This window comes from Cherax quadricarinatus, chromosome 75, assembly GCF_038502225.1.
Source record: "Cherax quadricarinatus isolate ZL_2023a chromosome 75, ASM3850222v1, whole genome shotgun sequence".
Classification (NCBI taxonomy): domain Eukaryota; kingdom Metazoa; phylum Arthropoda; class Malacostraca; order Decapoda; family Parastacidae; genus Cherax; species Cherax quadricarinatus.
The window spans coordinates 8,405,631-8,420,944 of NC_091366.1; the positions used below are offsets into that span (position 1 = coordinate 8,405,631).

Consider the following 15,314-nt stretch of genomic DNA (forward strand, 5'->3'; position numbering starts at 1 on the left):
CTATATTACAAGTTTATATAAAGAAATACAATATGTATAGGTAAGACAGAATGTAGGATTGCGGATGAGCAAGGAGGTTTCAGAGTGGGTAGGGGATGTGTAGATCAAGTGTTTACATTGAAGCATATATGTGAACAGTATTTAGATAAAGGTAGGGAAGTTTTTATTGCATTTATGGATTTAGAAAAGGCATATGATAGAGTGGATAGAGGAGCAATGTGGCAGATGTTGCAAGTATATGGAATAGGTGGTAAGTTATTAAATGCTGTAAAGAGTTTTTATGAAGATAGTGAGGCTCAGGTTAGGGTGTGTAGAAGAGAGGGAGACTATTTCCCGGTAAAAGTAGGTCTTAGACAGGGATGTGTAATGTCACCATGGTTGTTTAATATATTTATAGATGGGGTTGTTAAGGAAGTAAATGCTAGGGTGTTTGGGAGAGGGGTGGGATTAAATTATGGGGAATCAAATTCAAAATGGGAATTGACACAGTTACTTTTTGCTGATGATACTGTGCTTATGGGAGATTCTAAAGAAAAATTGCAAAGGTTAGTGGATGAGTTTGGGAATGTGTGTAAAGGTAGAAAGTTGAAAGTGAACATAGAAAAAAGTAAGGTGATGAGGGTGTCAAATGATTTAGATAAAGAAAAATTGGATATCAAATTGGGGAGGAGGAGTATGGAAGAAGTGAATGTTTTCAGATACTTGGGAGTTGACGTGTCGGCGGATGGATTTATGAAGGATGAGGTTAATCATAGAATTGATGAGGGAAAAAAGGTGAGTGGTGCGTTGAGGTATATGTGGAGTCAAAAAACGTTATCTATGGAGGCAAAGAAGGGAATGTATGAAAGTATAGTAGTACCAACACTCTTATATGGGTGTGAAGCTTGGGTGGTAAATGCAGCAGCGAGGAGACGGTTGGAGGCAGTGGAGATGTCCTGTTTAAGGGCAATGTGTGGTGTAAATATTATGCAGAAAATTCGGAGTGTGGAAATTAGGAGAAGGTGTAGTTAATAAAAGTATTAGTCCAGAAGAGGGGTTGTTGAGGTGGTTTGGTCATTTTGGATCAAAGTAGAATGACCCTATAGGGGAAGGAAGGCGGGGTAGGGGTCGTCCTCGAAAGGGTCACTTCCAGCAGGCGTGTCAGATAGGACAATGGTACTTGGGACCTGACGATCTGTAGTGTGAGCAGGGTAATATTTAGTGAAGGGATTCAGGGAAACCGGTGTCGGACTTGATCCTGAAATGGGGTACAATGTGCACTTTAAAGGAGGGGTTTGGGATATTGTTTGGAGGGATATGTTGTGTATCTTTATATATGCTTCTAGACTGTTGTATTCTGAGCACCTCTGCAAAAACAGTGATAATGTGCGTGTGGTGAAAGTGTTGAATGATGATGAAAGTATTTTTCATTTTCAGCCTCGGTGGGAGACGGCCGACTTGTTGATATGTAAATATACCATGCAAGTCAGCTGTCAAGGACAATACTGTGCTGTACTGTTTATGTTATGAGGGGAAAGTGCTAAATATATTGTGGGCATATAGCACCTGGAAAATGGGAGGCATTCAGGTTTGATCCATGGAAGGGGAGGATACCTCTGATTCCTTAGATGCAGAATCTTTCACCAGCATCACCTATCCATTCCCCATTAAAAGGGAATGATAACTAAATGGATATTACTGTATTACCATGCTTGTAAAGAAGCACTAAATCCACAAGGGTCATACGGTGCCTAGCAAATGAGAAGTAATCAAGTTTGATTCAAGGAAAGTGAAGTTACCACCAATTCTGTGGCTTAAAGGCCTTTCATTAGAATCTAGTCAGTTTCCTTGAAGGATATTTTTCAAGACGTCTTTTTTGTTGTTTTATCCGTACTGGGTACCATATATGCATTTTTTAGGCCTAGTTCTATTTCTCACTTAATATAGATGGTGTAAACATGTTGTAAGGTTTTTATATGTATTTTTAAGTGAGAAAATGCTATATTTCACTTTACAGCAGTAGCCCAGAACCTAACCTGCTATATAAATGGGGCCCATCTGTATATCATTTTAGATGTCATAGTAGTAGGTAATTACAGCCTAATGTATGATACTCTGGTCTTGTTTCCTGATTCACTGGTGAGTCATGGAACAAGACTAGAGGAGCACTGCAGTAGGCCTACTGACCCCATGCTAGACAGGTCCAACATTATTATTACATTTACAGAAAAAGTGCTAAGCCTTTAAGGTTCATACAGTACCCAGAGGCATTCAGGTTTGATCCAAGGAAAATTAAATCAGTTCCAATTCCTTAGATCAAGAGCACCTCACCAGTATCAAGGAACCTCCCTTGAGGAGGAAGGGGGTAAGTCCTATGAACAGTTAACCACTCCCACTCAATGTATCTTAACTTAATTTTAAAACTATCCAAAGTGCTCACTCGATGATGCTACTTAACAGTTTGTTCCATGGCAATCTCTCGCATTCTCACTCATTATTACACTTCCTGTCAGTCACCACAGAGCTACATATTGTAAAATTATAACTATGGTACACATTTCATTGTAAAAATCATGGGAATGTGTAAATACTGTTCTGTGATGTGCACTGTAGGGTGAGATACAATGTTGAAGTAAACCTTAGGTCAGAGTATTTCTATTTAGATACAGTTCATTTATTTAAATATCATGCCACAGTAATATGAGATGGAGGATTACATGGAAATTGTTAATTCAATATAACATTCAGCCTTATAGCACAGGGAAATGTTACATTTTGCTGTACTTTGTGAAATTAGCAACAAGTGTCATCAGTAGCTGGCTAATAATGACAGTATTCTCTCTTCCAGCTGTACATTTTCTCTTCCAGTTTGTTTGGTTAAGATCATTTATTTAATTTAAATATGGTAATGGATAGAATAATTCATTATCAAATTCAACCCTCAAGCATGGTAGATGTATTTATTGTATTACAGCAGCTGCAATCTTCTGCAAGTATTATCTAGTAACAAACAATTTTTTACACCATAAATCAGTATCACTCAACAAGCCCATAGTTTAAATACAATAAGATAATGTAAAAAAATATTTATTGGGTACAGAACTTACAATTCCTGGATATCTTATCCAAATAAAATATGTTGTTCCATATTTAAATTAGATTTTTTTTTTTTTTTTTTTATGGGTTAAGCTAAAAACAGGAAATATCAGCTTATCTATTTTGAAATATTTTGGATATCAAACTTTTTATTTAACTGGGCTTGGAATAACAGAATTTGACTATCATATCACAAAGCCTGTATATATCAAGCCATGTGTGATTTTTTGTGCCTAAAAATATCCTTAATACTCAACCATATAGTCCTATTGCAAATATCACATACATACTTTTTCTTTGTGGGATCTCCATCACTCCCATCTTCAACCTTGTCATCTGCTGCTGTTGAGGACTGCATGGTATGTTTTAAACACTGTGCCATGTGTGCAAGACGATCAAGGGTAGTTAGGTGGAACTCCTGGTCACAATATGGACACACAGTATCATAAGTGGTGATGGTGGTAACAGTACATTCGGTATCAAGCAGGCAATTGTAAGTGAAAAAATCTGTCAAGTCAACTCCACCTTTAATATCATTGAACCGACATGGCTCCCCACCACAGTCACTGAATGGATTTTCACTTAAGATACAATCACCTGGTCCCGGACCTTTGTGGAGAACTTTGATATCCGCAGCAAGAAGGCGACGTTTTGAGTAAATTGTTTCTGTTAAGAAAAAGTCAACTAGACCCACCATGAGATCCTTTTCTAATCTATTTGCCTCTGTTATGAGTCTGTCTTGGTTTTCAATTGAAGGTGTAGTGGCCCGAATTCTGAGGTCAAGTAAATGTTTCCACTTGAGACGAAGTTGTACTGCTTGAAACACAAGGTTTTGAGCTGACATAGCATCTGGAAATTTAAGCTCAATAAAGTTATCACATGCTATTACAGTTAGATCAGCATTACTGTCTAAGTTGTGACCAAACAGAAGCAACACTTGAGCAGCAGGAACCCTTAAGGTATCAACAAGGTATGGCTTGTTAGTCTCCAGTAAAGATACATAAGCCAGTAGCTGGTGCTTAGTGCTAGCGGGATGTCTTGCTGTGAATCCTGGCAGCTCTATTATGTCTGAGTCTACAACCTGGAGAACCTCTGGGTGGCTTGCAAACACACTGTTTGGGTGAAGAGCTGCAAATGGCTTTGAGGATGTGTGAAAGAGCTGTTCTGACCCAGGTTTGTAATTGTTATGTTCATCAGCAATTGCCACATTTGGGTAAAGTCCGCTACAAAGAATGATCTTCAGCATTATCATATCCTTATAAGATTGCACAGTAGAACTTTGGTATATGTCCTGCAACTGCTTCTGATCATTTTTTATCCTAAAGTCTACATCTTTAATGTCAGTTCGAACATCCTCATCATCACTTGGAACACTTTCTCCTTGGAACACTTTGAGGACCTTGGTTTTCCGGGGTCTCTCTTTGTGTAATTCCCTCTTCAGTTCACGAAGTTGTCTCAACTGTCCACTCCTCTGAGCTCGCTCTGCACTTGTTAAATGAGCACGAGAACAGCCAGCAATATCTTGTAGCCCTGAATCATGTAGAAGTTGAGCAAATTGATGCCGCAATTTGGTCATTTCATAGAAGCGTTGTTCCTCTAATCCACGTCTTCTACACCACTTGCGAGAGTTTTCATGACCTTCATGCTTGACAGATAACCATTCCCTAAAAAAATATAAATATTTTATCTGAAAAAGTGGATTCACATTGAAAATAGAATGTTTAGTGTGTCTGGTACAGGTGTTCAGCGAATGATAATCTAATTAACAAGTCCACTTACACAAATAGCCTGCACAGAAGAGATGGAAAAGCTTATGATGATATTTCGGTCTGTACTGGACCATTCTCAAGTCATTGTATTCATTGTAAACTCCTCAATTTATAATTACACTCATCTAAGTGACTATGTACAAAATTACTAATTCAGTGGACCCTCGACCAACGATATTAATCCATTCCTGAGAGCTCATCGTTAATCAAAATTATCGTTAGTCGAGTTAATTTTCCCCATAAATAATGGAAATCAAATCAATCCGTGCAAGACACCCAAAAGTATTGAAAAAAAATAAAATTTTACCACATGAAATATTAATTTTAATACACACAAACTGAAGAAGACATGTACAATTACATGACACTTACCTTTATTGAAGATCTGGTGATGATTGATGGGATGGGAGGAGGGGAGTGAATGGATGGTGTTAGTGTTTAGAAGGGGAATCCCCTTCCATTAGCACTTGAGGTGTCAAGTCCTTTTCCGGGGCTACTTCCCTTCTTTTAATGCCACTAGGACCAGCTTGAGAGTCACTTGACCTCTGTCGCACAACATATCTGTCCATAGAGGCCTGTACCTCCCATTCCTTTATGACATTCCTAAAGTGTTTCACAACATTGTCAGTGTCACAATTAAACACTTGTTCAGGTTTCAATTCTTCACTGTCTATGTACTCCATGAATTCCTGAACATATTTTTCAGCTGCTTTTTGGTCCGAACTGACAGCCTCACCATGCCTTATCACACTATGTATGCCACTACAATTCTTAACCCTTTCAGGGTCCGTCCCGTAGATCTACGGCTTTACGTTCAGGGTCCAAACCGTAGATCTACGCCATGAGCTCAGCTCACTCTGATAAACTGTGAGTGGTACATTTGGGCCTAGATATGAGAGAATACATCTATGTGGTATGTGTGCACCACATAAAACAGATCCTGCAGCACACTGTATAATGAGAGAAAAAAATGAAATCATGATTTTTCGATTAAAACAGCAACTTTGCAGTGTTTTGTCGTATGTTTTTATAGTTGTATTTGCGATTTCTTGGTCTCATTTGATAGAATGGAAGACATATTACAGAAATAGAGATGATTTTGATTGGTTTTAGCACTGGAAATGGCTTGAAACTGAGCTCAAAGTAGCGGAAATGTTAAATTTTTGCCGATATTCAAGAGTAAACAAACGACCTCACACATCTAATACACGTCAGCTGGTGGGTCTAATATACATTCACAAATATGGTGATGATATTTATACAATTATTACAGTATTGCATAATAGTAAATCTTCTATTTTTTGGTGTGAATAAAAATTCATTATGTGAATAAAAAATCAAAATGGAATTTATTTGTAAAGCCTCAAAACATAACTAATGAACAGAGGAAATGTTAGTTTAGTGCCAGGAATGCCTACATTGTTCATTCTGGACCCTATTTTGAAATTGGAATATTTTGAACTTTGTGTTAAATTGGCCAAATTAACAATTTCCGATCACTTTATTTTGTAGTTGAAACAGTTGACTTGGCGATTTCTTGTGCTCAATCGATAGAATAGAAGTAATACTAGTGAAATAGCTAAGAATTTGGTTGATTGGAATAATGTAATTGGCCTAAAATGGGAGTCAAAGTCGGCAAAATCGCCGATTCGTAAATATCGCTGACACATCAAAATTCGCGAGAGCATAATTTCGTCAATTTTCCACCAAATTTCGTACTTTTTGTTTTATTACCTTCACAAAAAGATTCTCTACGATTTCATAAGAAAAAATAACAAATTTTTTTTTTGAAAATTCTTGGACACTGGTGCGTGACTCCAGATTTGGGCCTTGGACCCTGAAAGGGTTAAATCTCTCAAACCAACCTTTGCTGGCCTTAAATTCACTCACATCATCAATAGTTGCAGGCATTTTTCTAATTAAATCGTCATGCAACTTCCTAGCCTTTTCACATATGATCGCTTGAGAGATGCTATCTCCTGCTATCTGTTTTTCATTTATCCACACCAATAACAGTCTCAACATCTTCTACCACTTGCGATCTCAGTTTCGAAAACATAGTTGCACCTTTGGCAAGAACAGCTTCCTTGATTGCCGTTTTCTTGGCCACAATAGTAGCGATGGTTGATTGGGGTTTTGTGTACAACCTGGCCAGCTCGAAGACACGCACTCCACTTTCGTACTTAGCAATGATCTCTTTCTTCATATCCATAGTAATTCTCACCCTTTTTGCTGTAGGGTTGGCACTAGAAGCTTTCTTGGGGACCATGGTGACTTATTTTGCAGGTGCAATCACTAAAAACGCTGTGATAATATGAAATGTTCCGATTGTATGTTTGGATGGGACCGCGGTAGCTGGCTGGCTTGTAAACACTGGCCACAAGTGGACGCGTCTCAAACGGAACGAATCGTGTTGGTCAAGTTTTTTTAGTGCTAGTCGAGGCAAAATTTTTGCGTTAAAATGTATCGCTAGTCGGATTTAACGTTAGATGATGCCATCATTGGTCGAGGGTCCACTGTACAGTGGACCCTTGGTTATCGGCCATTCTGCTTATCGGCCAACTCGGTTATCAGTCGGTTTTTCAGCTTCTGGTTTTCGGCCGTATGGGACGCGTCAACCCGTCTGCCCACCAGCCACTCACTCATTTGTGAGTCAGTCTGGCTGTGTCTCTAGGTGAGTGAGGACACTTCTGCTCATTCAACCAAACATCAAGGAAGCTAACGTTGTGAAAGGGAGTTTAGCAGAGAGTGTAGTAGGCAGGCATGGAGTATAGCAGGGAGGCAGGACCCCAATGGAAATAAGTCACTCTGACTTGGGTTATCCTAGGTTCTTTACACATGCTGTGGAAGGGAGGCAGGGAGTGTAGCAAGGAAACAGGGAGTGTGGAAGGGAGGCAGGGAGTGTAGCAGGGAAACAGGGAGTGTGGAAGGGAGGCAGGGAGTGTAGCAGGGAAACAGGAAGTGTGGAAGGGAGGCAGGGAGTGTAGCAGGGAAACAGGGAGTGTGGAAGGGAGGCAGGGAGTGTAGCAGGGAAACAGGGAGTGTGGAAGGGAGGCAGGGAGTGTAGCAGGGAAACAGGGAGTGTGGAAGGGAGGAAGGGAGTGTAGCATGGAGGGAGGGAGTGTAGCAGGCAGGCAGGGAGTATAGCAGGCAGGCAGAGAGTGTAGCAGGGAGTGTATCAGGCAGGCAGGGAGTGTAGCATGGAGGGACGGAATGTAGCATGGAGGGAGGGAGTCTAGGAGGAAGGCAGGAAGTGTAGCAGGCAGGCAGGGAGTGTAGGAGGAAGGCAGGGAGTGTAGCAGGCATGCAGGGAGTGTAGCAGGCAGGCAGGGAGGGAAGTAACCCCAGAGAGGGCTTTGATACCTGAAGTCCTTATGGAGGGGGATTCCCCTTCCAAACAATAATCAGTCCTCCCTCTCTCCTCCTCCCTGTCTTCCATAAGCCAACAAGTCTTCAATAAAGGTATGTAATAGTGATTTAAATGTTCATTTATTTATTTTATTTAGTTCTCATTGTTTTGTGTATGTAAAACTATAATTAATCTTTAAAAAGTGTATTTTTTGTTAATATTTTTGGGTGTATGGAATGGATTAATTGTAATTACATTAATTCGTATGGGAAATATTATTTCGGTTTTAGGCCGACCTTCTGGAACGGATTATGGCCGATAACTAAGGGTCCCCTGTATGGTTATTGCCTTATCAATCTCAAGTTTGCCCAAAATACTCTGTGTACAAAGGGGCTTTTGGCATATATGCCCAAATGTTATTCTCCTTTGTACAAACATTGTATCATGCTGAAATAAATTTATCATTATTGTTATTGAGTGGGCTTTAACAAGTCCACTTAAACCAAAGGCAAATTTATTGCAAATTTATTGAGAGCACATCTTAAGATTTGAGAGTCCCTTATAGGTTTCCATAAAAAGAATGGGCACTGCTCTCAGTTAATTCATTTTACAATTATACTGGAAGTGTAAAGCTAATCTGTTTTAAGCATTTCATCCAGGTGAAGTTGTTTCATTTGCTTTGATCTTTCCCTGTGAAATATTTCATGCATAAAATCAAGATTCATTAGCCCTCTGATTAATTCAGCTGACAACACAATTAATGTGTCTTGCAGCTACACAACTGACACTTCTCTCTTAGATGCCCTAGTTGGGGTTAAACATAAACAAAATAAGCTAAGAATTGCACAAAATCAAGGAATCACCACCAACAACTACAAAGTAAACAATATAAGCGAGCGTTCACTACACACAATGCCATCTATGGCTGCCTAGTAAACTAGTCTGGTAGTCCTGGGAATTTCAAGTGCCCTCTTAACCCTTCAATATTCTTCTACCCTAAATGGGGTACATTTTTAGGCCTACTCTGAGCCTTTACATAGCTTAATCAATGCATGGAAACTAAGATTGCCTTGAGACAGAGAACTCTGTCATTCTCAAGTAACAAATCAGATAGCCCTAACTCTTTCCCAAGTGCAGTGAGGAGTCAAGATATTAAACAGTGTAGTTCAAGACCTGGGAAGTGTTTCCCAGGTCTACAACTAATTCTACTAATTCTTATAAGTGAACTCAATCAACTGAATAAATAACATTACTGGCTTTACTCGTTGCATTAATTCTCACAAGCAACTTCTACCCATAAAATCTGCCACTGAAGTCCCTCAACATTAAAAAGGCCCAACAATCAAGAAATGCCCGTACAAATATTTATTCCTTATTTTTTCTTATTATCCCTTATAATTAGTTGAGATGGTTTGGTCATTTAGAGAGAATGGAGCAAAGTAGAATGACTTGGAGAGCACATAAATGTGTAGAGGAAGGAAGACAGGGTAGGGGTCGGCCCCAAAAAGGTTAGAGGGAGAGGGTAAAGGAGGTTTTGTGGGCGAGGGGCTTGGACTTTAAGCAAGCGTGCATGACCATGTTAGATAGGAGTGAATGGATACGAATGGTTTTTGGGACCTGATAAGCTGATAGTGTGTGAGCAGGGTAATGTTTTGTGAAGGGATTCAGGGAAGCCAGTTAGTTAGACTTGAGTCCTGGAAATGGGAAGTACAATGCCTGCATTTTAAAGGAGAGGTTTGGGATATTGGCAGTTTGGAGGGGCATCTAAACTGTTGTATCTGGGCACCTCTGCAAAGACAGTGATTATGTATGAGTGATGGTGAAAGTGTTGAATGGGGAGGGAGGTCTTTTCTTTATTTTTGGGTTACCCTGCCTTGGTAGGAAATGGCAAATGTGTTTTAAAAAAAAAAAAATTTCTCGTGGATTTGCTTCACGCAAATTAGCAAATATGCTATGTCTTATTTCTCTCGGTAATTCCATATATGATGTATACATTTTAGATTCTCCATGCAGAAGCGGAAAAGAATTCTTCCTCCATAAGCCATGCATGTCATAAGAGGTGACTACAATGCTGGGAGCAAGGGGCTAGAAACCCCTTCTGTATAAATAACTAAATTTATGAAGAAAAACTTTTGGTTTCCTTTTCAGGTCACCCTGCCTTGGTGGCATATGGTTGGTTCATTGAAAAAAAAAAAAAACTGATGACTCCGACTGCAGCGGTTTGAAAGGCATACTAATAATTCCTGTTATGAACAAATATTTGTTGATGGACTGACTGATCTTGGTACAGCTGCTATGTACCTGGAATGCTTCTACAGCATAAAACAAGGAACACTTGTTTAACAAAAACAGTTTCTGCAAGCTCTGACATGTGTTCCTACCTGTAAGAAGCAAGAAGTGTAAAGGGGTCTCCATGATCAGATTCAAGGCTCTTGATCGAAGCCACACATTCAGGATCTCGATGAGCTCGATTTGTGAAAGGACTCTGTACACTCATGGCTGCCGAGAGTGATAGCACTGGTTCAACCTGAGAAGAAAAAATGTGAATCATTACCATCGCTAGTATAAACAAGTGATAAGCACACAAAATTTCTGGAGGATGAAAATTGGAATCACATGCTACATTTTACTATACATACAAACTAGGATAAGGAATTAATACAGCATTAATATGCTATGAGCAAGTGTAATGAGCTACAATGCCCTGCATAATATCAAAGGTAATGTATTTTGTGAAGGGATTCAGGGAATACTGGCTAGCCAGGCTTGAGTCTTTGAGGTGGGACGTACAGTGCCTGCACTCTTTTGGAATATGTGCTGTTTGGAAGGGCATCTGAACTGTCGCATCAGTGCGCCTCTGACAAGTCAGTGATAGTGTGAATGATGAAAGTGTTTCTTTTTTTGGGTTACTCTGCCTCAGTGGGAGACGGCTAGCATGTTAAAAAAAAAAAGTTAAGAACATACATACTTTCATGTAATATCAAAACAGCAATGCAATAAAACTCACCTGATGAAAGAGGGAACCCATGATCAGCATCTTGCCCAGGCTCACGTCCATGGGCAGCTGTGACAGAAGTTTGCCAATGGTAGTCAATTCTTCTGCGTCTGTAACTGCTGCCTGAGATTTTAGAGCACATAAGGAATTCTCTAAACTTTCTATGGTTGGAGGCTCAATAAATGGGAAGAGTCTGATATTTGGTAGCCCCATGGAAATCATTTGAAGGATGAGAGAATCTAGAGGCACTCGCTTTATCTCAGGAGTACTGTACTGGGAAAAAGAAGAATACTCCTGTTCAGAGTATAAACGAAAACAAGTTCCTGGACCAGTGCGACCAGCTCTTCCTTTTCTTTGTTCTGCTGAAGCCTGACTTATCCAAAACTCTTTCAATTTCCTCATCTTAGACTGAGAATCATAACTCATTTCCTTAACTTTCCCAGAGTCAACAACAAATCGAACACCATCAATAGTCACTGATGTTTCAGCGATGTTCGTAGAAACGATGCATTTCCGTACACCCTCTGGTGGAACATCAAAAACCTTTTCTTGTTCAGAAACAGAGAGGGTACTGTGCAAAGACAGGACAATCCATCTGTTTGTTTGCGAAGCGTAAATCTTGGCTGCTTCTACAACTGTTGATATCTCACTCATACCACTCAGAAAGATCAGCAAGTCACCTCTTTCATTGTCTGGATATTTGTTATCTATCAACTGAAGAATTCGAACATATGGTGCAGGATTAATTTTCTCTCTTTTACTGGCTTGCTCGATAGTTGGAATTGGAAAATACTGCAGTTTAATTGGGTACAATCTACCTGGTACTTGAATCACAGGAGCTTTGCCCATGAAATAATTATGGAAGAGGTCGATATTTATGGTAGCACTCATTAACACAACTTTAACATCATTCCGCTGCATTAACAAACATTTCATGACCCCTAGGAGAAAATCTGTATCAAGGTGACGTTCATGAATTTCATCAAGAATTATAACATCATACATAGAAAGTGAGCTACATACAGACACTTGTCTCAGAAGAAGTCCTTCTGTTAAAAAAACTATCCTTGTATGTTCAGTTTTATTTTTCTCAAATCGAATTTGGTAACCGACTTTTGAGCCAAATTCATTTAGGGTTTCATAGGCAACACGCTTGGATAAGGATATGCAGGCAATGCGTCGCGGCTGTGTACAAGCTATGTTCAAAAATCCCGCTGAGAGCAGGTACTGAGGAACCTGTGTAGATTTACCACATCCAGTGTCACCTGCAATTATCACAACATTATTTTTTTTAACTGTAGAAATGATCTCTTCCTTGTGTTCTGCAATGGGAAGGTTAGCCTGTGAACTCCGTAGTTTTTTCAGCTTTTCAAATCTTTGCTTTTGCATGAAATCAAGATACAGTAAAATAATGAATTTAATTTCAACAAGCTTCTTCCTGGAGAGTCGCTTTTTGCCATCTTCTAAATCTTGTGGTGGTAACCTTCTTTGCAAATCATCAATATCCTTAAAATTGAGGGCAAAGTTAATGTTGTATCTTTTGTCATATTGAAGTGGCAACTGATAAAGTAAACTCACACTTCGCCCTTCACTACTGCCTCTACTGGGTTTACTACTGCACATTTCCCGAATCTTCTTCTGTTTTTGCAATCCATGGTACTTTTTAAGAAACTTCCAGAAATCAAAATATTCCTCACTCCCCCTTTTAATAACATCTTCATCTCGAAAAAACATTTGATTAAGTTCAGAGCGATGGTTCTCCCAGTCAAACATAAGTTCATCTTCCGAATCTACATTGCTGTCACTGTCCAAGTTTCTATCTTGAGGTACAATGGATGGCTGTGAATAAGCTTCACTATTAAGAGTTGAAAGATGCAGGGCTGATTTAGGCATCTCAAACTCACTTTTAAAGATTTCTGTCTCTGTCCTTAGTATATCCTTACCAAGGTAAGTCTGACAAGGAGATGGAGATCTTGATCTTTGTCTGACAAGATGTTTAGGGGATCTGGACTGTGAATGATAACAAGAACTTTCTCCACCTCTTACACTCTGCCCACGTGGAGATTTGGATTCAGACTGATCAGCAGACATTGCTCCACTCTCAGTATTCAGTCTTAGCGGAGACTTAGATTTTGGTCGGTCAGAGGAATTTGATCTTCTTTCGTATACCTGCCTTTTAGTCTTTTTACTGTCTTTGTTTTTATGTTCTGAAGAATACCGTGATCTAAATTCAGAATCTGAACTAGAACTTCTTGACGAGCATGAACTTCTTGAAGAATGTTTTCTATGCAATTTTTCTTTTTTTTCTTTTAAATATTTCTTTCTCTTGTGTTTCTCTTTATGCTTTCGTTTCTCCCTTTTCCTTTTCTTCTCCCGAGAAGGAGATCCAGAAGATGATCTCTCTCTCTTGGAGTGACCCATGATTAAATGATGATGATTACTGAAATGATTTTACACTTTCCTCTATTATATCAATATTTTAACTTGTATTTTTTTTTACCTTTTAATAATCCATTTCCTAAGTTCTTTTCAGCATTTTCTTCTTGCCAATCTTTGTACTTATTCCTTGAATTTCCACTCTTGACGACACATTGGACACTGCTGGTGCAATTGCTGTGACTGAAGCCACTTCATAATACAATGGATGTGGAAGCAGTGGGAGCACTGACCCCACACCAGAGGGCAATCATCACCTGGTAGCCGGCAGTCTGAGCAACATCCGTCAAATGGCATTCGGCAGATTCCACAGCTGTCGTCATTTGCAACCCAACGCCAAGTTGCTACCCCTGTCCAGGATTTAATCTTTACCTTCATGACCTGTAAAGTAAAGGCAAAATGTAAGAACATGAATGATTGTAAATTAATTATACTTGATGACAGTTAAAGGTATTTCTTTACTACTAGATACAGGTGGGCCCCACTTTACAGTGCTTCATTTTATGGTGTTTCACTAATGCAGAGGTTTTCAATTATACCCATTCTTCATTTATTCAGACTTCCTACAATATATTCACCATTCACTATAAGCTAAGGATGAAAATATTTTAAGGTAAGTAATATGTGTACTGTACATATACGCATTTTTTAGGCCTGGTTCTATTGCTCATTTAATATATGATAGTGTAAACATGTTATCAGGCTTTTACATGCATTTGAAAGTGAAAAAAAAAGGCTATGTTTCACTTTACAGCAGTATCCCAGAACCTAACCTGCTGTATAAGCAGGGTCAGCCTGTATATAATACTGTAATTCCTTAACTTGCAATGTTTTTCATTATACTAATGGTATACAACACTACTGACAAGCTGGTGAACAATTAATGCCCAAAATCCAACAAGGAACACTTGTCTACTATTACCAAATAAATGAAAAATATATTGAGCAACATTAGTGCCCCCCTCCCCCAGTAGTTGATGTGCACTGACTACTTGTTTAAAATTATTGCTATATACAAAATTTATTTTGTTTATTTACTACAGCTCTTTGTATTTAGTGGGGTGTACTGTACAGCCTTAAACATTAAAAGATGTGTACACAATATCTGTTAATTGTTTTGGGATCACTGTCCTTACAGCCCAGTCTCAGACCATGCCTTGTAAATTGTATATAATAATAATAATAACAATAATAATAATTAATATTAATAATATTTTTTATTAACATGTTGGCCATTTCCCACTAAGGTAGGGTGGCCTGAAAAAGAAAAACTTTCATCATCATTCACTCCATCACTGTCTTGCCAGAGGCATGCTTACACTAGTTATAAAATTGCAACATTAAGACCTCTCCTTACTTTAGCATGACACAATGTTTATACAGAGATGAGTGACATGTAGTTATGCACACAGAAAGCCTTTAGTTATGTAGAACATTTCTCTCCAAATTTACAAGACATACAATTAGTGAAGTTCATATGATTTCTCAAAACGTGAGATGTAGCACTTCGAGGTGCTGCCACACTGAAGGGAATGTGTGAAGGCTCTGGGAAGGAGCCTGCTGTGGCAATGCTCTCACCTCACACTGAGTGTGTGGTTCAATCCTCAGCCAGGTGGAAATGTTGGGCATGTTTCCTTATATCTGTTATCCCTGTTCATTTAGCAATCATTAGGTACCTGGGTGTTAGTCA

General features: G+C 39.0%; 1 protein-coding gene across 1 annotated transcript; it reads right to left on the bottom strand.

The window, feature by feature from the left end:
* Positions 1-2,925: 2,925 nt before the first annotated feature.
* Positions 2,926-13,748, bottom strand: LOC128691838 (probable ATP-dependent RNA helicase DHX34). The gene is made up of 3 exons (XM_053780756.2): positions 11,201-13,748; positions 10,575-10,720; positions 2,926-4,739 (listed from the first exon to the last, which is right to left on the bottom strand). Exons 1-3 carry the CDS (start codon positions 13,607-13,609, stop codon positions 3,284-3,286), a joined length of 4,011 nt encoding a protein of 1,336 aa, XP_053636731.2. The 5' UTR covers positions 13,610-13,748; the 3' UTR covers positions 2,926-3,283.
* Between the last annotated feature and the right edge of the window lie 1,566 nt (positions 13,749-15,314).